This window comes from Coptis chinensis, chromosome 2, assembly GCF_015680905.1.
Source record: "Coptis chinensis isolate HL-2020 chromosome 2, ASM1568090v1, whole genome shotgun sequence".
NCBI classification, from domain to species: Eukaryota; Viridiplantae; Streptophyta; class Magnoliopsida; order Ranunculales; family Ranunculaceae; genus Coptis; species Coptis chinensis.
This window is the reverse complement of record NC_141457.1, coordinates 89,924,684-89,949,688: the sequence shown is the minus strand read 5'-3', so window position 1 is coordinate 89,949,688 and position 25,005 is coordinate 89,924,684. Positions and strand designations below refer to the sequence as shown.

The 25,005-nt window shown below is 37.5% G+C and overlaps 1 protein-coding gene across 1 annotated transcript; it reads left to right on the top strand.

Annotated features, from left to right (window-relative positions):
- Positions 1–20,707: 20,707 nt before the first annotated feature.
- LOC147518785 (protein FAR1-RELATED SEQUENCE 5-like) lies at positions 20,708–21,795 on the top strand. Its single transcript, XM_086594012.1, has 2 exons — positions 20,708–21,497; positions 21,581–21,795. The coding sequence occupies exons 1-2, from the start codon at positions 20,708–20,710 to the stop codon at positions 21,793–21,795; spliced, it is 1,005 nt and encodes a 334-aa protein (XP_086450138.1).
- Positions 21,796–25,005: the final 3,210 nt, after the last annotated feature.

Sequence of the window (25,005 nt, the reverse complement as noted above, 5' to 3'; positions counted from 1 at the left end):
GGCGTTGAAATGTCGAGAGCGCCCAGCTCGCCAGAAGCGACTTCGGCCTTCGGGTTCCAATAGAATAGGGCGACCAGCGCCATAGAGGGGGCCAGCCGATCTCGATACATTGGCCCGCTCAAAGAGGCCCCCTTCAGCCAGTCTAATTTTCGTGGGCTTTGCTTCTGAGATTCCCGAAATTTGGTTTTTGGAGATAAAACCAAAAATCAAGGTTTTGAAAAACCTAACCAAACAAGTCAGAAGGATTGGAATCCAGACTAAAACAAAGAGAGAGAACCTTTACAGAGATACAACCCTGTAAAGAGATAAGAGTGATCTAGTAAGGTGAGAGACTGAAAGGAGAGATTGTAATCTTCCTTCCCACGTTATTAAGAACTGACTCTTGTGGAAGTAGGCATCATTGGCCGAACCACGATAAATCTTTGTGTTGTGGTTTGCTTCTACTGCTTTATATTATTATCTGTTGTTAATAGTTGTTTAGCGAGTTGGGCATGTTAGAATAGGTAGTTGGTGATATTTGAGATTTATCTGGAGTTGAAGTGTGTTCATACAAGTTATCTGTGTAGTGGGGGAATCGATTGGTATTGGTGTAATCCCCAACAGGTTATTAACTTCTTAAGAAGTAGACCAATATACTTTCCGAGTAAGTGCTTGAATACCCATCACACACTCTCACATTTTTAGCATATGCACTTTTCTTCCTTTTTGTTTTTCTTTCTTGGATCTCATTCTGATTTTCAAACACATACAGGCTACAATATGATAATACATATTGAAAGTCTAAACTTGTAAAAAGAATGCCAGCTTATTATGAAGGGGTGTTTTTATTTGCACATTTAATTTATGTTTCTTTGTATGACATTGTTTTTTAGGCAATTTAATGATATATCTAATAATTATCCAAACACAACCTCTCACATACATACACTAGAACACTCGATATCAAATGTCAAGGTGCAAACTCTCCCAAATTCTTTCTCATTAATGTAGAGAACTATACTTCTATCGATTTAAGAACACTATGAAATGATCGAACGATCACCGATAGTCATATTTGGAAGACAGATAGATGTAATGCATGGTTATGCATGTAATGTTGTTTTTCTATTCAATGTATATAGAGCAATAAAGTACGTTTACATGTGAATCCATAGTTTTTTCCATCACAATGAGCTGACTATAACAATCTAGATTTTGTATTCAGATATCATCGAAAAACACAAATGAACTCAAAAGCAAAATTGTATTTGGCACTTGGGACGGTTTCCTTTAGGGCCCAAATGGTAAGCAAAACCTTAAGTATCTGTACTTAACTAATTTCATTTATAAACAATACATTGACTTTCTTTGAACTGAATATATACAACCTTCTTACATTTCATTTTAGCTCCTGGAACAGAAATTAGAACTGATTCTTATAACAAATACAAGATACAGTGAGTGAAATCACTTCATTTAGGAGTGAGGATTAAATTAACTGATCGAGGCAGCTGTCTTTGGTTTCCTAAGTTTTGTTCTTTTTTTTCCCGAGTACAAAAAGATGGGATAGTGCTAAAAGTAAATTTTCAAAATGTGTGTTTATTCTGAGTGCAGGAAGATGTGATAGTACTAAAAGATATAGGTTAGGATTCTTTTAGAATGTTTATATCATGGAGTAGGATCCTGCCAAGTATGTTTTACCTCTCTAACTTCATAAATGGGTGTGGATGCTTATAGAATGTCCATATCATCATGAAGTAGGATTTTGCAAAGTTGTATAATAATATGATGTCCTATATGAGCTACTCTTGGTATTGCATAAGAAAGCTATTATTGAATTTGCATTGTGATGAACATTTCAAAGTGATGGAACTACAGTTGAATTTGCAATAGCTTAACAACCTTTATTCGATGCACAACAAACTTTGGTTGCAAAGAGAGCCACCTAAACATTTTTTTGTTATAGGAATTTTAATAATTTTGGAGTAAAATATATCGAAGCTTAAAAATTCTTACGAGTGTGTCTATTGATAATTGATGGATGATAATTTTTTGGTCCAAAAGAATGAAGAGTGTTTATGTGAAATATTGTTATACTTATTTTTTTGGCACTTTATTGATACTATCAAACTTAACCCTTTCAACATTAGTGCAATGGAAAATTTTTGTGGTACTATTTCTTCATCTAAACTTTGTTTTGCAATGTGTTTGCAGAAACATTGAGAATAGATAATATACTATAAAAAACAAAGAAAAATGTGGAATAAGATGGAATATTTGAGCATTTTATTGTAAGTTCAAGGTGTGTATTAGAAACTTCAAGTTTGGAAAGGGAATATTATTTGAAAGACACACCCTTCTTCCATCCATTTGATTATTAGATTGTTCAAATCTGAAAATTAATAGTCATTACTCATTTTACCCATCCAATCTTACGTTAACACTTTAACATGTTCACATTGACGAAAGACATAGAACGACATGATCTTATCTATTATTCATGTTGGAATTGAATAAGTATATTTTGCATGTATACAAACAATTACTTAGAAAAAGAGAAAATACTTACGGGAGTATTCTAAGTAGGTGAACGCATTTTCTTGAAAGAGATTTTTTTTTGTATTCATCAATTCATCGTAGAACACGTTCATGTGATAAATCTTTTCAAGTGAAAATAGTGTATTCTTTGAGGATATGAAAACAATCAATTTGTTTTAGTGATTTGATAGATATTTTAGTGATTTGTACACATTAGTACGTAAGCTGAGCGGTAATGTATAATAATTTTCTTAGATTTATGATGATTTACCGCTAAATCATCATAAATCTAAGAAAATTATTATACAAGATAGACCGAGTTTAAGATAATTTCATTTGAAAATTACGGATTAATATCCTAAACCACAAAGTGAGAAGAGACTATCTCAATTTGATCCTTTAGTTTCTAAGTATTTATGCACTATAATCGCTGTTCATTAACATATTTTGATTTATTTTCAATAAAAATATATTTTAATTCGAAAATTTGTGTGAGATATTTTGGAAAACCTTTTCTAAACACAAATATTTAATAGATTCCAGGCATAGGCATATGCCTGGGTCCAAAATCTAGTTTTGAGTCTCTGGAATAACTCGAATAATTTTCTGTCTTACACCATTGCTTTTGGCACATCCAAAACATGATTTCTCTTCGTTCCTGAAGACAAAAGTAAATAGAACCATATAAGTGTGACGAGTATGTGAACCGTGCTACGCATCGGTATTTTTTCAAATTTTTAAACCTGTCGCTCTAACATCTCTCTGATAGTATGATTTTTTGAATTCTAGTTATAATCTAAAAAATAATATAAAAAATTATTAGGGGGGTGAATATAATTTGAGTGGCGTGAATGAGGTTTTCTAAATTATTTTAAATAATATGAAGCTAATTCTAATTTCAATAAAGTGAGAGAGTTTTTGGTAAATTATTTAAAAAGGAAAGAGCTGATTAGAATAATTAAGGGAGGTGGTTCTAAAATCATAAAATAGAGAGATTACAAATACAGTTCAGTTGAGAAATTTTCCTCCTAAAGATCCGGCTATCATATAGTGTAGATATACAACAACCACTATTATGATTATGGTCACCATTAAGCAAGTAGATAATTCATAAGTATCTTTCAATTAGACTTAGAGATCTCTTATCTTATCAAGAGAGAAGTTTTAGAGGTTGAAAGTTTAGACTTCATTATGCACCTTTAACAGGATACTAACAGAATGAGGTTTAATTATGTATTGTTTATTAAGTTCACTATTGCTGTCATTCTACTAATTGATTATGGATTATCGAAAAAAAATAATAATAATTGATTATGAGTTTATGACTTATGGGACGGTTGATTGTTGATTGTGAGAGTATGCCTTTAAACTTGGAAGTGTTCTGTGTGCGCGCGCGTGTGGTTTGGGGGGCATGGTCTTGCCCGTGAACCACTGGTTGTGCTCAACAATATTTGTTACTTGATCAAATGGCTAAACACCGTGTTATATGGTGCATTAGTCCGTCTTTGGTTGTCTGAGTACAGTACACATGCGCTTAATTCCTGTTGGAACAGTCTCAAACATAAGAAGAAAGAGATGACCCTAGAAGATCTGATCGTCAACCTTCGGATCGAGGAGGATAACAGGAAGGCTGAAATCAATGTGGAGACTTCAGAAATGAAGGCTAAGGCTAACCTGGTTGAAGGTAACGCTGCTAGTTCTTCTAAGTCTAAATCAACTAAATTCCCCGTCAAAAAGAAACCATATGCGAACAAGAATAAACAGTCCCAACCTCACTTTAAAAAGAAACCTTACAATCCTGAAATTCATTGCTATGTGTGCGGATCACGAGGTCATATAGCCCCGGACTGTAAATTCAAAAAAGGTCCGAATGATGGGAAGAAAGATAAGGCACAAGCAAATGTAGTTCAGGATGGTAACTTTTCTGCTGTGGTTACTGAGGTTAACTTGGTGAGTAACATGACTGACTGGTGGGTAGACACTGGGGCTACCAAACACATCTGTGGCACTAAAAGTGCATTTGCGTCCTTCACTCCTCTGGGAGAAGGAGAAAGTCTGTTCATGGGTAACTCATCTGCTTCTAGAGTTGAAGGAAAAGGGACTGTTAATTTGAAGTTCACTTCTGGAAATGTTCTTAATTTGAAGGATGTTCTTTATGTTCCTGATATTAGGAAAAATCTGGTTTCTGGTTCCCTTTTAAGTAAGAAGGGGTTCAAACTTGTCTTTGAGTCGACAAATTTGTTCTGACTAAGGGGGGAACCTTTGTGGGTAAAGGTTATTTAGATGAAGGCTTGTTTAAGCTCAATGTAACTGATTTTGAATTTAATAAAGCATCTACTTCTTCTTATATAGTTGAGTCATTTGATCTGTGGCATAGTAGACTTGGACACGTTAATAATGTTTCAATTAAAAAACTGATGCATCTAGGTAACATATCCAAGAATACTATTTCTGAAAATAAGAGATGTGAAGTATGTGTAGAATCTAAATATGTTAGGAAACCTTTCAAAAAGGTAGAAAGAAACACTGAGTTGTTGGCATTGATTCACACTGACTTATGTGATCTTAAAGGTTACATGACTAGAGGAGGTAATAAATATTTTGTTACATTCATTGATGATGCTTCACGTTTCTGTCATATTTATCTGCTTAAGAGTAAGGATGATAGGTTAGCTAAATTTATTTCCTTTAAAACTGAAGTTGAGAACCAGTTAGACAAGAAAATAAAAATAGTTAGGTCTGATAGAGGAGGTGAATATTCTGGTCCTTTCAATAAATTTTGTGAAAATAATGGTATTGTACATGAGACCACTGCCCCTTATGCTCCCCAATCCAATGGGATAGCAGAGAGGAAAAATAGGACTCTCAAAGATATGATCAATTCAATGATCAATAGCTCTGGGGCTTCTATGAACCTATGGGGGGAGGCTTTGCTAACGGCCTGTTATATTCTGAATAAGATACCTTTTAAAGACACAGATAAAACTCCATATGAGATGTGGAAAAATAGGACACCGACTTATAGATTCTTTAAAGTGTGGGGGTGTTTGGCTAAGGTATCTATACCAACACCCAAGAGGACTAAACTTGGCCCTAAAACTGTAGATTGTGTCTTTATTGGGTATGCACAGAATAGCAGTGCCTACAGGTTTTTAGTTTTCAAATCTAAAAATAAATTTGTTGATGATAATACCATTATTGAGTCTAGGGATGCTGTCTTTTTTGAGGATAAATTCCCATTTATTGAGAGATCGGGAGGGACTCCGAGTTCTTCTACACTTGCTCCTAGAGTTCGAGAAGATTCTTCTGCTGAAGATGAAATTGAACTCAGGAGGAGCAAGAGACCTAGGACTAACACCTCGTTTGGACCTGATTTCCTTACTTTCTTGGTAGAGGATGATCCTCAGACCTATTTAGAGGCAATGTCATCTTCTGATGCCATTTTTTGGAGGGAGGCCATTCTAAGTGAATATGAGTCCATTATAACCAATAACACTTGGGAGCTGGATGAGTTGCCCCCGGTTTGTAAAACTATTGGGAATAAATGGTTATTTAGAAAGAAACTTAAAGGCGATGGATCTATTGATAAATATAAAGCGAGATTAGTAGCAAAAAGGCTATAAACGAGAGAAGGGTTTGATTTCTTTGATACTTACTCTCCTCGTGACAAGGATTACATCTATCGTAATGTTAATAGCCTTTGCTTCTACTCGTAATCTCGTAATTCACCAAATGGACGTTAAAACGGCATTTCTAAATGGGGAATTACAAGAGGAGATATATATGGATCAGCCAGAAGGGTTTGTTTTAGAAGGCATTGAGAGAAAAGTTTGTAGGCTAAAGAAATCTCTTTACGGTCTCAAACAAGCTCCTAAACAGTGGCATGAGAAATTTGATAGTGTGCTAATCTCTAATGGTTTTAATATTAATGAGGCAAATAAATGCATTTATTGTAAATTTGAGAAACAATCTGGTGTAATTATCTGTTTATATGTGGATGACATGTTGATCATTGGAACCAGTTTAGAGACCGTCAATAAGACTAAATCTTTTTTGAGTAAGCATTTTGACATGAAAGATTTGGGTATTGCTGATGTCATTCTTGGCATTAAGATTGTGTATAATTCTGATGGAATTACTTTGTCTCAATCTCATTATGTAGAAAAATGCTTAAAAGATTTAATCAATTTGATCGTGTACCGCCGAGAACACCATATGATCCTAGTATACATTTGACAAAAATACTGGATTAGGTGTATCTCCTTTAGAGTTTTCTAGGGTTATAAAGCCTCTCATGTATCTTATGAACTGCACTAGACCCGATAGCATAGCTTACCGTAAACAAACTTAGTAGATACACCATAAATCCCAAAGAATGAGCATTGGGATGCTCTTATCGAGTATTGAGATATTTGAAATATACTTCAAATTATGGTGTTCATTATGGCGTATATCCAAATCGTCTTTGGAGGGTACAAATGATGCCAATTGGATTGCGATTCTCGGGAATCTAAATCCACTAGTGGCTATGTGTTCACTATGGCGGGGGTGCAGTGTCTTGGAAATCATCTAAGCAAACTTGCATTGCCGTTCCACTATGGAATCTGAGTTTATAGCTTTAGACAAAGCTAGTGAGGAAGCAGAGTGGATCAAGAATTTTTTGATGGATATCCCGCTTTGGCCTAAACCTGTTCCACCTGTCTCTATTCACTGTGATAGCCAAGCTGCTATCTTGAGGGCCAAAAATACTTCCTATAATGGGAAATCTCGACATATTAAATCGAAGACATAACACCATCGACAGTTGTTAAGAGATGGGATCATAGCTATTGACTTTGTGAGGTCAAAAGAAAATTTAGTGATCCTTTAACTAAAGGCCCCGCTAGAGAGCCGTTTTTAGTACATCGAGGGGATGGGGCTAAAGTCTATTAAAGACTAATTGCCTATTTAATTAAATCACCGATAACCGACACCCAACCTTGGTGAATGGAGATCCCGGATCAAGGTTCAATGGGGAAACAAGTTATCTCAATGATTTGTGGGGGTACTACACCTAGAGTGAAAACTCGTACCCATCCCTATGATGTAGTAGTACCTTCAGATCTTTTAAAGGATGAGTGAATACTCTTAATGCTTTCTATAGCTGGTTTTTCCATTGGGGTGTAATGATACAAGATTACACTCGATAGAGGCACCTATATGAGTGAGGAAGTAGAAGCCGCTTTCTATGAGAACTTATAGGCTTGTTCTCTAGAGCACTCATGAAACCCAGGAAGCTCATGGCTATATGAGCACAACCGAGGGAACTCTATGATGATTTTTGAAGTTATGTGTGTTACCCGTTGACTTGGCTTACATATAGGTTGAAATGTTCAAGACTAAGGTCACCGGTCAACTAGTAATCCCGGACAGACAAAACACCAAGCGAAGGTTCAAGTCGTATGACACCTTCAACCCATTCATAACTTCTTCATACTCCGCATATTCTTGTTTTGTTTTTCTTTTCTTCGTTTCTTAATAATTCCATTCATGTGGGGATTGTTGGAAATGTGAATGAATTTGTGTCCTCATGGGTTTGAACCCATGACCTTTTGTATCTACTACACTCTAATGTGGGGGGCTTTGGTCCCACATTGGTTACTAAACTTAAGACTCTTAAGTTTATATTGGTTGTGTCCTTATGGAGGGATAGTGTAGAGAGATATAAGGAAGTGCTCGCGCGCACACAAGGCCTCCTTGGTTTGGGGGCTCTCGGGAGGTGGGAGCTCCAGAAAACCTTAGTGCGCATGTGCCCACACACGTCGCGCGCAGGGGGGGGGGTGCAAATCCACCCAATTGGGCTTGTTTTTGCATTTTTTGGTCTTCTTTCCAAAACTGTAACAGTTACAAAATCTTTCCTTGATTCGAGTCAAACCATAAAGGCAATGAGGAGTCGTGACTCTAGCCTTGAGTTGCGTTTTTTCAGATCTATAAAACTAAGGTCTCTCCTGTTTTATAAAACACGAAAAATACAACATTATTTTCCTCTGATTAAAAACTTGTCTGGAGTATGCTGAGAGTTCCTGCAGAGCTGGTCATTGGTTGGTGACACGCTCATCCACTGTTGTATCCTCGGGAGGCGACGCGGCTTGAGGCAAAAAAGAACCATACCGGGCGGGCGTTTTTCGTCTTAAGGAAATTGTGCCGAGCACAATCCTCAGTGATAAGTCTTTACTGCATTCTTATTACTGTTTTTCATTACTAGGCATTACAATTCCTACCTTCCAAGGTTGGGGAGTTTGTTTTGCTTTCGTCACGTTTCGTAGATCTCGACCTTTGAAGTAAAAAATGTGTAAACCCTCAAAGATTAAGATCGTAATAGTCCTGTTTTTGATGAGCTGCCCTGTGGCGAGAGACGCACCATTCCGTGTTTTTTTCATTAGGTTCTCCTTGCGAATCGAATGACTGAATCTCACCCCGTAAACTATATATAAGTGCACAATGTGTTATACTCTTGTGCCACAAAATACTCTTTGAATTCCTAAGCCACAAAATGTGGTTCTTCTGTGAGTATTTCTTCGAATTAAGAGTGCTTTCGGCAAAAAGAGTAATGAATTCAATGTGGCCAATCCGCAATCAGTCACCTTCGAAGTTTCTTATAAAAAAAAAGAAGTTGACATGCAGAACGACTCATAGTCCTCTTGTTTGCATTTCAGCAGGCAAAAACCTTTATGGCAGATCAATTAACTGCCGACACCTTGTTCAGCCAATCTCACGTTCATTAGGAATACTTGGATCAGCTGCCTCTTTCCTTCACAAGTCCATATTCCCCACACTTAATTTGATAAGTTATATAAATTGTTTGCTTGAAATGGTATGTATGCCCTAGAGTCAACAATGAGGGCCACTGATTTGCTTGAATTGGCGACATGCCGACAAATGGGTCCTCTTGGCGTGATTAGATTTGTAGACTTTGGTTATATAGATATTATCATCTCCATGCTTTTCAATCGTCACATGAGGAAGAAAGCGTTGCAATTGTACTAGTGAATAACTTATACAATTCAATGACCAGTTGCAAGAGAAATATCACAAGATAAATAGGGGAGGAGATCGATACAATACAACTAGCTAGCAAACTAAGTGATAAACATTAAATAGATAAATTAGGGGTCCTGAAGATGGAGTAGGAATCTATCAACATCGGCCAATTGAGAAGATGAAGAAACAAATTGTTGATCTTCTCACGAACAAAATGACAATCAATCTTTATATGCTTAGTCCGTTCATGAAAAACCGGATTATTATTAGCAATATGTAAAGTAGTCTGATTGTCATAATAGAAGAGATAGGGAAATTACTCATAATACCAAAATCTTGAAACAAAAAACACGTCCATTGTAATTCAGAAGCTAAAATAGCCATGACCCTATATTCAGCTTCAGTAGACGACCTTGAAACAGTGTTTTGTTTCTTTGTTTTCCAAGAGATCAAATTAGATCCCAAGAAAATGCAGTAACTAGTCGTCGATGCGTTTGAGGACAACCAGCCTAGTCAGAATCACAAAAACCATGCACACCCAATGTGCTAGAAGATAAGTTTTTGCCAATGGAACCCTTCAAATAATGAACCAAATGATGAGCAACATCTAAGTGAGCACTTTGTGGAGAATGCATAAATTGGCTTAAGACATGAGCTGCATAGTTAATATTTGGTCTTGTCACTAGGAGCTAGATAAGGCGACCCACCAAACGCCGATAAGAAGTAGGGTCTGTTAACAAAGTTCCATCATCAGGAGATAAACGAAGATGTTGCTCTATGGGAAAAGGAGAGATATGACCCCCAATAAGACCAATATCATGTAGAATATCAATAACATATTTCTGTTGTGATAAGAAAATGTCTCTTTTAGAGTGAGCCACTTCAATCCCCAAAAAGTATTATTTAAGCTTGCCAAGGTCTTTGATAGAAAATTTGGATGCTAAAAATTGCTTAACTCGCATAATAGCCATATCATTGTTCCCTGAAACAATAATTGTTGTATGCAGATAAAAGAAAACAATAGAAGACAAGGACAGAATAACAGGTAATAACCAAGGCGCGGATTAAGCTGTCCTTAAGGAAAGATTTCGCCCTTCCAATGGTGCGAAAAGGCAACAAAATGCGTCTTCCTCACGAGATTCAATGGTTAACAAAGCCCCGACTTTGCACTAGAACGGACTACCCTCTAGAACAAAGATATAACTCTCTCTCGGGCGACGGAAGAAGAAGAGAATAGAAGAAGATTGAAGCAATAAAAGACTTATCCGCTTCGTGTAGGGTGGAGAGAAGGGAGTATCCACGAAGTTCTTTTCTGGTGTGGAGGCAAAGAAGACGACTTCAACTTCGCTCTTACTCTCAGAATCGGTTCATCCCTATAGACACACACCTGCTGTGTTTATATAGAGGTTTCTCAGAGGAATCCAAACAAAATGACAAGTTTAACTCAAGAATTCCAAAACAAAACTTGTTCAAAAAAGAAAAACAAGTTTAGGCAATTGGTAATCCACTAGACAACCAGCCCAAGCCCACGACACGGTTCGGTTCGGTGCGGGGCGGCGGGCGCGCGCGTGTGTGGCTTTGGGTGAGTCCTCCCTCCTAACACAAAAGCCTTTGTACCCTAAGGGCACGCCCTTATGTTAGAGATTCACCTCATATACCTCACTACCTAGTGGTGGTTCACCAATGTGGGACTAAACAACACACAAGTATTTGAAATACACATGAAGATTCCAACAATCCCCCACTATTTCAAAATACTTATAGTCCCCCACTATTTTGGAATAGGATATTACAAAAGAAATGGGTTAACGAAATGCCGAGAGAATCGAAAAACAATGCATAAGATATCGGTGCTTTTCGGGCTTGAACCAACATAGGGTAACATGTCTTATAATACGGAAAGTGGTGGATTAAAAAATCTTTGAACCAACATTCCCTTGTAGTAAAATAGAGGACATGCACCCACATTGCTCCTTCATTATTATATGCCTGTTTCAAGGTGTTGTTTTTTGCTTTTTGGCCCTTAAGGCTTCTCGTGTTATGTGAATGCTCTAGAGTATTTGCCCTCGAATACTCATAAGAACCGACCCAGTTCTACATTCACGTAGGTGGATATCCATCAAGTGTATATAGCAGCTTAAAATACACTATCTTATAAAAATAATGGACTATGGATTCCATTAAGAGTAAAATAACTCATCCTTTTTCTCATTGCTATTCAAGTTATACAAAGTATACAATAATGCTATCTAGTCATAGGGTGGGGCGCCCTCAAATAAAGACAATAGCATACCAGAGCGACGAGGTGACTTGTTTTTCCCTTTGAACCTACTTCATGGGATCTCCAATCACATAGGTGGGGTTGCCGCCGTTGTCGCCCCTATCTAAGGCAAAAGTCCCATCCCCTCGACGATATCAACCACTTGTCTCCCCGTTAAGTGGCTTTGTCGAGGATCGGCCAAATTTAACTCGACCTCACATAATCTAGAGCCACAACTCCGATTCCAAAGAAATGCTTTATAGACCGTAGTCTCGCATGAATATGCCCGCTTTTCCCATTATACAATTTGCTCTTTGCCTTTGCTATCATGGCCCCGACAAATACAATGCATAGGTACAACCGAGGCGGTTTTGTACCAATAGGAAGATCCGCCAAGAGGTTTCTAATCCACTCAAATTCAAGACTTGCTTTATCTAAAGCAATAAGCTCGACTCCATGGTTGAACGAAGCTATCAAGGTCCGCTTAGAAGATTTCCAAGCGATTGCACCTCCACCTAGGGTGAAAATATAACCACTAGTGGACTTGATATCATGAGAATCGATATCCGTTTGCATCACAATAACCCTCTATCACAGTGGAGTTTGTCTAAACCTTATGCCGTAATTCATTGTTCCTCTCAAGTACTTGGCTAATCTCTAACGACTCCAATGTTCCCGACTAGGACAATGAGTGTATCCGCTTAGCCTCCGCTAACGCATAAGCAATGTCGTCTAGTGCAATTCATCAAGTACATGAGACTACCAATAATTTGGGCATATCTAGATCGAAGTACACCATGTTGAGCATTTTTCCAAGTTCACTATTTGCCTCATAAGGTGTCGAATACGTGCTTACTATCATAAAAGTTAAACTTCTTCAAAAACTTCTCAACATAATGCTCTTGTGAAAGCAGATAGCCATCATCATTTTCGATGATTTTGATTCCAAGAATCACATCGGCCTTCTCCCAAATCCTTCATTTCAAATTGGGAGGATAAAACATCTTGGTGTTTCTCACAACATCAAGGCTAGGACTCATGATTAACATGTCATCCACATATAGACAGATAATCACATATGAATTCACATTAAAAGATTTGAAGTAAATACATTTATCAAAGATCATTTATGTGATATCCATTAGACATCATGACACTGTCAAACTTTTCATGCCATTGTTTTGGCGCTTGTTTCAACCCATATAAAGACTTAACTAACTTGCATACTTTATGCTCATTCCCCGGTACTATCGTATTCCTCAGTCGCATCATATATATTTCTTCATCAAGATCACCATTCAAAAATGCAGTTTTACATCCATTTGATGAATAAATAAATTATGAATAGCAGCTAGAGCCATTAGAACTCTTATAGAAGAAATCCTAGTTACAGGAGCATAAGTATCAAAATAGTCAATGCCTTTCTTCTGGGAGAACCCCTTGACTACAAGTCTAGCCTTGTATTTCTCAATGGAACCATCTAGTTTCAATTTCTTTTTGAAGATCCACTTGTAACGATATAGGTTTCACTTCCCGTGAGGTAGATCAACTATCTCCCATGTGTGATTAGCTATAATCGAATCTAGTTCTCGAGTGTATAGCATCCTTCCGTAAAGGAGCATCTCGAGAACCGATTGCCTCATTATACGTCCAGATCATCATCATCAAGAAGAAATGTGTAAAAGTCATCACCAAAATTGGTGGATTTCCTGCTCTTTTACTCTTCCGAATTTCTTGTTTAGAAATTTCAGGATCTCGATTGATTGTTGTTCACTAGGAGCTACCAACCTCTCAATGCCAATTTTCAAAGGAAATAAATTCTCAAAGAAATCAGCATTTTTACTCTCTATAATAGTGTTAGCATCGACAAGGTTATTATCAGATTTTACTACTAAAAATCTATATGCAGCACTATTATGAGCATAACCAATGAACATACAATCAACAGTTCTAGGTGCCAATTTTCTCTTTTTAGGTTCGTTCACAAGAACCTTAGCAAGACACCCCCACATTTTTAAATATGTCAGGTTAGGTACATGACCTTTCCATAACTCATATGGTGTCTTATTCCCTGTTTTCTTGTTGGGTATCCTATTCTCAGATATGGCAAGCGATAGGATTGCTTCCCCACAAGTTCGTGGAAGCTCCGAACTTACAAGCATAGCATTCATCATCTCTTTTTTAAGTGTTCTCGTTTTTTCCCGCTCGGCTACTCCATTTGACTCGGGGAGAGTATGGTGGAGTAGTCTCATGAATAATGCCACTCTTGTCACAAAAGTCCTGGAAGGGGTTAGACTCATATTCTCCACCCCTATCAGACCGAAGTCTCTTAATCTTACAGCTTAAACCGGTTTTCAACTTCACTTTGTACTTGAGAAACATCTCACCGCCTCATGCTTGTGTCTAAAGTAAATATACCATGGTGTACCTAGAGAAGTCATCTATGAATGTAATATAATAAAACTTCCCCTCTAGACATGGTACTTCCGAATTCACCCAAATTCGTATGAATAAGAGTTAGTAATTCAGTTTTATCTCTAGACACAGTTCTACAGGGTTTCTTCGTGGCTTTAGTCTCAGCACATATCTCACATTTATCATTAGAAAAATCAGAAATATTAGACAATAAACCACATGCTTTCATCTTTTTCATATACTGAACATTCACATGTCCTAGTCTACCATGCCATATATTAAAAGAGTCAAGCAAATAAGCAGAAGCAGATTCATTCTTATTAATAATAATGTTGTCAAGTACATTCAACATGAAAAGACCACTGTTATTACAATAACCTTTACCAACAAAACCCTCATTCTTTGTCAGAACAAACTTGTCACTCTCAAAAGTCACCTTGACGCCAAATTTGCCCAAGAGGGACATTGTAAATCAGATTCTCGCCGAATCTCGAAACATGAAGAACATTACTAAGTGAAAGGGTTTTCCCCGGTTAACTTCGAAGAACCTTGCCTGCTCCCTCAACAGAACAGACCTAGAGTCACCCATATAGACCTTTTCATCTTTCACTAGTATGTAGTCCGAGAAGGCTTCAACATCACCACAGACGCGTGGCGGGTGGCACCGCATCTAGTACCCATTCCTCTTCCCGATGGCTATGAACACTTGTGACACGACAAAGCAAAGAACAATATCATCTCCCTCAACTAGATTAGCATTGGGAGGATCATCAGTGTCTTTCTTGTGTCTGCACTGAAAAGCCCTATGTCCAGGTTTACCACAAACATAACAATTTCCATTGCCAGTACCACTCCTTTTAAAAGAAGTGCCTTTGACCTTGAAATTCTTATTTTTGTTGGACTTCTGCTTCTTAGAGGTTTTGTTAGATTTGCTGGGATTACCTTCAACGATATTGGCTTTAGAATGAAATTCCTTAGACAACACCTCATCCCGAGTCTTGTTCTTTTCCTCTATGTGAATGTGAATGATCACATCCTCAAGAGTCATCTGCTTACGCTTATGCTTCATACTATTTTTATAATGTTTCCAAGACTCGGGAGTTTCTCAATCAAACATCCAAAGAACAAAGGATTCGGGTAAATTAATACCCTCGGTTTTCAAATCATTAATCAAAGACATGAAAATCATGGATTTGAGACGTTACATCTCTATCCTCTCTCATATGGAACTTTAGAAAATTCCCAATAGCATATTTCGAAAGTACCAAAGATCCTTCTATTATGTATTTCTTGTTCAAACTCTCCCATATATCATGTGCATTCTTATTTGAACAATAAATATCAAAAATCTCATTGGACAAGGTACTCAAAATAGCATGACGACATACCTTATTCCCATTGAGCCAAGCGGCTTGATTTTTTTTCGAATCATTAGAACCCTCCACGGGTCTTTGTAGATCGTGAGATACTTTGCATAGTTGAGTACATCTAGGGCTGTGAACACCCTTTCTCTCCATCTCTTGAAGTGTGAACCGTTGAAGGATTCAATCTTTGACACATTAGGTAAATTGCGAGCATTCAATAGAGGTGCAGCATCTCTCATAGGCGAAGTTACTTCCATGACTCCGCATTAGTTTCTTTGATGATCGGTGGTGTCAACAGGTGTAGACATCTTGATCTTTCCTTAAGATTGTTGTATGCAGATAAAAGAAAACAATAGAAGACAAGGACAGAATAACAGGTAATAACCAAGGCGCGGATTAGGCTGTCCTTAAGGAAAGATTTCGCCCCTTCCAATGGTGCGAAAGGCAACAACAGCATGTCTTCCCTCACAGATTCAATGGTTAACACAGTCCGACTTTGCACTAGAACAGACTACCCTCTAGAACAGCAATATAACTCTCTCTGGCGGCTGACAGGAAGAAGAGCAGAGAAGAAGATTGAAGCAATAAAAGACTTATCCGTTTAGGTGTAGGATGGAGAGAAGGGAGTATCCACGAGTTCTGTTTTATTTGGTGTGGAGGCAAAGAAAGACGACTTCAACTTCTGTCTCTTACTCTCTGTAATCGGTTCATCCCTATAGACACACACTGCTGTGTTTATATAGAGGTTTCTGTAGGAATCCAAACATGAGAATGACTCCTCAATTCGGTCTCCCAAAACAGCTATGAGACAGAGTCCAACTCGCACTGCGACTCCAAAAAACTTGTTCAAAAAAAAAACAAGTTTAGGCAATTGGTAATCCACTACCCACTAGACAACCAGCCCAAGCCCCACGACCGCGACTACGACTTCGGTTCGGTGCGGGGCGGGCGCGCACGCGCGTGTGTGGCTTTGGGTGAGTCCTCCCTCCTAACACAAAAGCCTTTGTACCCTAAGGGCACGCCCTTATGTTAGAGATTCACCTCATATACCTCACTACCTAGTGGTGGTTCACCAATGTGGGACTAAACAACACACAAGTATTTGAAATACACATGAAGATTCCAACAATAATATCGTCAAAGTATATCAAGACAAATGTAATAGAAGTACCTTCCCTTAGAATGAATAAAGAGTAATTTGTTTTAGACTGAGAGAAGCCAACACTCAAAAGAACAGAAAAAAGTTTAGCAAACCACTGATGTGGAGCTTGCTTTAAACGATAAATAGATTTATGAAGATGACAACAGACTTGCCTCTCCCCCTGTCTAGCAAATCCTTGAGGAAGAGTCATATAAATCTCTCCATTTAAATCACTTTGTAAAAATGCATTATTAACATCCATTTGGTGGAGAGACTACCCTTTGATAGCAACAATATGAATAAGAGTACGAACAATCACAAGTTTGGTGACCGGAGCAAAAGTGTCGTGGTAGCCTAGACCTTCAACTTGGGTACGTAAAACCCTTAACAACTAATTAAGCGTGCTTTTGTAACGTTTGATAGTGCCATCAGATTTGTACTTGATTGTGAACACCCATTTGTACTTAATAGGTTTCTTGTGAGAAGGAAGAGATACAAGACTCCAAGTATGGTTCTTTTCAAGTACCATAATTTCTTTCTCCATAGCTTCCCGCCAATGGGCCAGGCATTTTTACCGCCTCAGAAAATGTTCAAGGCACCTCTGCAAAAGTAACGGTAGAGAGAAAACATCTATGTGTTGGAGAGAAATTAGAATATGTAGTATAATTAATGATGGATAAGGTAGGGTGTACCTGACAACTCAGAAGGTGATGTAGAAGTGGAGCATCCATGAGTAACAGTAGAAGCTTTAGGCCAAACATAGCCTTTAATGAGTGGGTGATGGTTTCTCTAAGGCATGGAAAGGATTGGTGCTTCAGTAGATTGAGTAGCAGGAAGTGAATCAATATTAGAAGGAACGGGTTCAACAACATGTGTGTCGGGTATAACCTGTTGAGTATGGTGTTGGTTATGGTCAGAATGAGATATGGAACCTGGAGTTGGAGAAATGATTGGGTCAGAGTTTGCGCATGGGCTATGATTGTTATCAACTTGAGAAGATGGACGATTGGAAGGTAAGGTGCTATGTTGAATCAGAATGGATTCACTAGTATTGAAATCAGCTAATAATGGTGTAACATAAGAAGTAGACTGGAGTTTAGACAGATCTTTAAAAGGAAAAATGCTTTCATAAAATCTAATATATCACGAGAAGTGTATACAGCTTGAGTTGCAAGATCATAAACTCGGTACCCTTTTTGTGCATAAGGATAACCAACAAAAATACTAGGTTTAGCACATTGATAAAAAAAATACCAACACAACTTCTTTGATGAAGAACACCATTTAAAGAAAAGAAAGATTGCATATCCTTAGATAAAAATTCTGAACCATTATCTGATTGAACTTTTTGAATTTCTGTAAAAATATGTACCATGGCTATGAAGAAGAGAATGAACTTTGGATGAAAATTGTGTTTTGTCCATGACAATAAAAGATTTCAACAAGTTTTGAGTTCGAGACTTAACTTGCATAAGATAAATCCAAGTGCATCTAGTATAATCATTCACAATAGTTAAAAAATAACGAGAACCATTTAAAGATGGTTGCGAAAAAAGACCCCAAATATTGTAATGTATTAACTCAAAAGCATGTAATGTAGTAATGGAACTGGAAAGAAAAGGTAAACGTGTTTGTTTCGTTTGAGGACAAACATCACAAACATGATTATTCGAACATGATGGAATGGAAGGAAACTACTTAACTAGGTGTTCTAACTTTTAAGGAACGAAAAGGAATATGGCCTAAATGCCAATGCCAAAGATCAAGAGTAGGAGGCACAACAACTGCTAGTGCCACTGGTGACACTTTGTAATAATAAAGACCATCATGGATGCTCCCCTGTCCAATCATCTTCCTCGTTGATAGGTCCTGAAATGAACAAGAGTTAGGCAAACAAATTACAAAATATTTTTCAATTTTGGTAAGTTGACTGACAGATAATAAGTTGTATTTGAAATATGGGATATGAAACACATTATGTAAAGTGAGATTTGGAGAAAGAATAACATAGCCAATACAAAAATTTTGTGCATCTGAACCATCAGGGAGTTGAACAAAGGATGGCTTAGGACATGATTTGTAAGACGCAAATAATGTCAAAGAAGAACACATGTGATTGGTGGCACCAGTGTGGATCAAATTTGGGAGAACAGAAAGAGCCATACCTGCAAGATTAGCACCAGAATGGATGTTACCTATAGCTATCATAGCAAGGAGCTTATGGTATTGCTCTTGAGTGATATGCAGAGATGGTGTAGGTCCTCCATTGTTCTGTTTGCTACCTGAAGTATTCGACTTCTTTGGAGGATATCCATAAAGTTTGTAGCATCGATCAATGGTATGATTATATATCACGACCACAATGATCACAATGAAAACCTGGCTGACGATTGGAATCGATAGCTCAAGGTCCATTGCGAGCAGGTCGAACATAGCCACTAGATTTAGTGCTGGTATATAGAGTTGCAGCTTCAGTCCTATAAGATTGAAAAGAATGTATTGCTTACTGCTTTTCTTCTTGTTGGACAAGAGAGTACATTTTTGTTGGGGTAGGAAATGGTTCCATAAGCAAAATTTGGCTCCGAATAGCGGCATACCAGTCATGTAAACCTTGTTGGAATTACATAGCTCGATCTTGTTGAAAACTTTCAGCCACAACCTTACCATTACTGCAGGTACATGACTGTAAAATAGTGAATGACTTTAATTCATCCCATAAAGATTTCAATTTCGTAAAATAAGTCGAAACCGACAAATCATCCTGTTTGAGAGAAGAATGGACTGCTTCAATTGGTAGATCTTAGGTGCATTGATTTGAGAAAATCATTCAGCAAGATCAACCCAAATATTGTTCGCAGTATTGGCCTACAAGATACTACCACGAATTTCAACAGAAACAAAGTGAAGGATCCACAAGCTAATGAGATCGTTGCAGCGTTTGCATTGATGTAGGTCTTTTGGAGATGTTGGAAGAGGTTGTTTGATAGTGTCATCAACAAACCCTAATTTGTTTTTGGCACGAAAGGGGGGGGGGGGCGCATAGTGATAGCACGCAACCATGAAGAATAGTTATCACCAGTTAAAGGCGGTGAAACAAGAATAGCAGTTGGGTTATCAAGGGTCATCGGAGTGAGTCTCGGAGATGACAGTTGAGAGAGTATCTGTTGTTGTTGGTGAAATCATTATTGTTGAAAAAAAAATTAGGATGTTTGAGAGAGTATTTGTTGTTGATGGTGAAATCATTATTGTTGAAAAAAAAATTAGGATGTTTAAGCTCATACCATGTAAATAATGAGATGACTAAGAGTTTGAGTTTTGATTCTCACAAATTGTAGAGAGTGTTCATGTTTCATATATATATATATATATATATAGGGCTGGCTACCTTGACAGCTTATCTTGACAGCTCATCACGTCCGTTTGATCACAACCCATCCAACGTCCAAGAACTATTCCTTATCAAACAAAGAATTCAGGGTGGGTATAATGGTCATTTTGATTTTCTATTCATAAAAAAAACAAAAAACCCAACAAAACACCCTGAGACTTCTTCTTCCTCTCTCTTCCTCACTCACTCTCTACAGAGAAACCCACGCCGGTTTCTTCTTCACAAAAGATCACCCGACTATTCAATTGGAGCCCATTATCTTTCTTTTTCACAAAAAATCACTATACTATTTTTTTTGGAATTAGCCATCTCTGTAAACCAAGGTAAGTTAATCTTATTTTATCGTTCTTTTGGTTTTTCCGATTTGTAAGAAGTTAATATTCTTTGCTTTGATATTGTCCTTTTGAACTTAAGTGCTTTCTTTTCGAATTAGAATTCTTAGTTGTTTGTTCTCGAAGAATTGTTCTATAGCCCTCTTTTATACCATAATCGTTTTTGCTAATTAGAATAGACGCGTTAAAATTGTCAATTTAATATATGGGAGTCATTAATATCTATTTTAAGGCCATTTGATATTTTCTCTGTTTCTTTTTTTGCTAGAAATGGAAGAAAATGTTAGAGCTTTTGTTGGCACTTCTTCTTGTTGTACTGATTCTCAAAGTAATGACGTTAATAAATTAGTTGCTCCACACTTAGGTATGAAATTTAATAGTGTTGATGAAGCAAAGACTTACTACAGAGAGTTTGGTAAACAAGAGGGATTTGAGATTCGTGTTCGGACTACGGATAAAAAACAAACGGGTGTGGAATTGCCTTCTAGTTGTCTATTGGTTTGCTCACGCGAGGGGGTCCATAACAAGAAAGAAGAAATTGAAGGTGTAGCTTCGAGAAGTACTTCGACTATTAGATGTGGTTGCCAAGCTAGAATGCGAGTTACAAAAAGAAAACTTGAAGATATATATGATGTGAGTTTGGCTGAAAATCGCCATAGCCATGGTTTCGTCACTCCATCAAAGAGACAATATATGAAAGGTAACAAAAATATGCCTGAAGCTGCAAAGAGTTTGACAGAGGTTTTTCATGACAACGGTATACCTGTAGGGAAAGTGGCAGACGTTTTCCATGGGGATGAGATTGGGTTTCGGAGAAAGCATTGTTGGAACCACCATTATGGTTTGACGAGAAAAATGCCTAAAGATAATGATGCAACAGCCGTGCTTCACTATTTTAGGCAGAAGAGTGCTGAAAATCCTCAGTTCTACTATGCCGTTCAATTAGATACAAAAGGTGTAGTAGTAAATTTCTTTTGGGTTGATGGAAGGTCCCGTGTCCAATATGAGTACTTTGGGGATGTCGATCTTTTTGATACAACATATAGAACTAATGTTTACGGTATGCCATTTGCCCCTTTTTATCGAGTCAACCACCACATGCGCCTATTCAGTTTGGTTGTGCCCTACTACTTGATGAGACAGAAGAGACATTTGTGTGGTTGTTTCAGACATGGCTTGCAGCTATGGGTGGTCGTCCACCAACTTCAATACTTACTGACCAAGATTTAGCGATGACTGCAGCAGTTAGAAGAGTTTTCCCTACTATTCGACATCGATTTTGTCTTTGGCACATTATGCAGAAATTTTTAGAGAAGTTGTCATTTGTCTACCATAGGCTCGATGCTTTGTGTTCGTGAGCTTACATATATTATTTGGAAGTCATATAGGATTGTTGATTTTGAAAGCGGGTGGTCTGCACTCTTGTTGAAGTATAACTTGACTGAAAATACTTGGTTGACAAATATATAAAACCGTGACGCCTTGGGTTCCGCTTATCACAATGACATTTTTTTTGCGGTATGCATACGACCGGGCCGAAGTGAATCAATGAATTCTCATTATGATCAATTCGTTAGTTCGACGACTACACTTATGGAATTTGTCCATGGTAATGAGAGGTCTTTGGAATCGATAGCCAGGAATGAAAGGGAATCTAATTACCGTACCGAACATACTTCTCGCATTGTGGCTAAGGATGCTTTCCTCCTCAAGCATGCAGGTAAAGTTTATACCATTAGTGCTTTCAATAAATTCAAGAAACATTTAGAAAAGGCAAAGATGAAGTATAGAATTGTTGGAGAAGAGATAGACATACATGGAACAGGAATTTATACGATGAAGACAAGAGACATTAAGCAAACTTCAATTTGGAAAGTGACTTTTAATAGAGGAACTTTGGAGGGTGACTGTGAATGTAAGAATTTTCAGTTCGAAGGATTACTTTGTGCTCACATTTTAAAGCTTTTTCAGCGTTATGACATTGAAGAGATTCCAGATCATTTTATTTTGAAACGGTGGACGCAAAAGGCAAACACATACAGAGCGGTGTTTGATGGTGGACTAGTGGCCGGTCATGAAGACCATGAGCCATTAAGAGTTGCCCATTGTATCAAGGTTGCTACTCAATTGGCTTATGATGCATCAACTAGTGTTGAGACATATGCATATTTTATTCAGAAGATGAGTGAAATGTCTATTGGAGTTTCGGAGCTCAAGGAAACTATCAACAAAACGGATGCAATGAATAATGAAGCACCTCCAGTTGAAGAGCCTATAGTTGATACCTCACAGGTAATTTATTTAGTTTGTTTTTTTTATCTTTGCAATGATAAAAATCCTATTTGATTTTAACTCTTAAATCTTCTTTTCAGCTCTTGGTTTTAAATCCCAACATTTCTCAAACGAAGGGGAGGAAGAAGAAAAACGGAGAAATGAAAGGCCCCGGGAGGAAGCCTTAGAGAATCCAGAAGAAGAATGTGTAAATCTTGTAATAAGATTGCTAAGCACGACTCGAAAATTGTCCGTAAAAATTAAAAACAAGAGTGTGGAATGACATGCTTGTTGAGTGTGGAAGGACCGTTGGTTATGTTCTTACTTGCCTTGTTTTTTTTGGGTGTTTTTTTCTAATTGTAAGAATTATAAAACTATCCAATTTTTTGGGAGCTTACACCAATGATTTCGGTTTTTTTTTTTTTATGTCGGATAATTGATACTAGAAAAATGGTATGAGGCAGCTGATCCTAGTTTGTAGAAAGTCCGAGTGATTCGATTGTTGTTCCTGATGGAGCAGCTTTGTCTGCATATCAGTATTTTGAGAATGTGAGGAATTTCCTTGTAGCTGTGGAAGAAATGGGACTTCCCAATTTTGAAACATCTGATCTGGAACGGGTAGACACAATTTTGAGAAATTTCGATTTTTGAGGATGTACATTGTTGCTTAGGTAGCTGAATTTGGACATGCGGATGTGGTATGTCAAGATTTGGTGGGAGTCTAAAACCTAGCAATTTCGGAAAATATTTCACAAGGAAAAATTAAGAACCTTTTACGAATTCCTTGTCAAGGAACGCATCCAAATCATTTGGTGTGGAACTGAATTCAAATGTTGATCTTGCCCATGATACTGATATGGTTTGTAGACTATAATTATTTTTCGGTTTGTGCTCAGAGTTTTCCATGTTATGTAGTGAGTTCAAAAGTTAAAATATCTGCAAATTAAATTGGTGCGAAATAATCGCTCATTGAACATGTTTGTCCATACTCTTTTTTTTAGAGAAGAAACCGAAGATGTCCCAATTGTAAGAGTTCTTTCTCTGGTTTTAGTTATTTCCTTTCAAGATATTAGTAAAATTGTTGTCCCAATTGTATGAGCTATGAACAATTGGACTATGAACAATGAGTGTTCATAGTCCATACTGCATTATGAACAATCAATGTTCATAGTCATGAAGCTATGAACATTCTTTGTTTTATCACAATTGGACTATGAGCGTGATTGTTCATAGTCCATACTGTACTATGAACAATCAATGTTCATAGTCATGAGCAATGAACAATTTATGTTCATAGTCATGAGCAATGAATATTTTTTGTTCATATCACAATTGGACTATGAACAATGATTGTTCATAGTCATGAGCTATAAATATTCTTTATTCATATCATTCAAAAAATGAGTTGGTGCAATATTGTCAGCATGCGCCTATATCCCAGGCACTATAAGAGGGCGGGCGCCTATTTGGGTTTAGGGGCGTACGCCTATAGCCCAGACACTATAAGATAGAGCAAAGTGAGATATGGGAGCTGTTTTGCTTGCTCTGCTCGCAGTTTCTTCTGTTTTTGCAATTTCATGGGCTTTGAGAACATTTTACTGGGTATGGGTGAAGCCCAAGAGAATGGAGAAGTACTTCAGGGGGAGCAAGGCATCAATGGTCCTCCTTACAAGATATTTTATGGGAATCTCAAAGAAATGGTGGGCATGGTGATTGAAGCAAGATCAAGGCCTATGGAACTTTCCCATCGTATTATTCCACGCCTTCTTCCTTTCTTTTATCACACAGTTGAAGACTATGGTATTCATGCTTGTCTTCACTAATTTTTTCTTGGACAGTTTTTACATAATCATGGTATACAGATTGTTGCATAAAGTAGGGTCTAGAAATATATTTCGGGACGCATACGATGTCCTTGCAAGGAATGAATTAGAAGAAACACAAGTTTTGGTTTTTCATACTCTTTTGTGAAGCCATGGAACTATCAATGAGAAGAAAAACTTTATCATCATCAAGGACGTGATGCATGGGGAAGATAGGCACGCCGGTGATCAGTGAGAATGTGAACAACACAGAACTTTCGATAATCTGCTTCTAATTGCGGGTAAACTAAACTTAAGTTGGCATGGACCAAATCCAAGGTTGAACATCATGGATCCAGAGATGATAAGGGGATATTCTCTCTAACAAGTTTGGTCACTTTGGAAAGATGAAATCAAATCCATTGGGTAAACCGTTAGCGTAAGGAGTTGTAAGCTATGAAGGTGTAAAATGGGTCAAGCATAGAAGGATCATCA

Coding starts and splice junctions, on each gene's coding strand:
- LOC147518785 (XM_086594012.1), top strand. CDS start 20,708: ATGGAAGAAAATGTTAGAGCTTTTGTTGGCACTTCTTCTTGTTGTACT. Junction 21,498..21,580: donor ATATAGAACTAATGTTTACG/GTATGCCATTTG, acceptor TTGATGAGACAG/AAGAGACATTTGTGTGGTTG.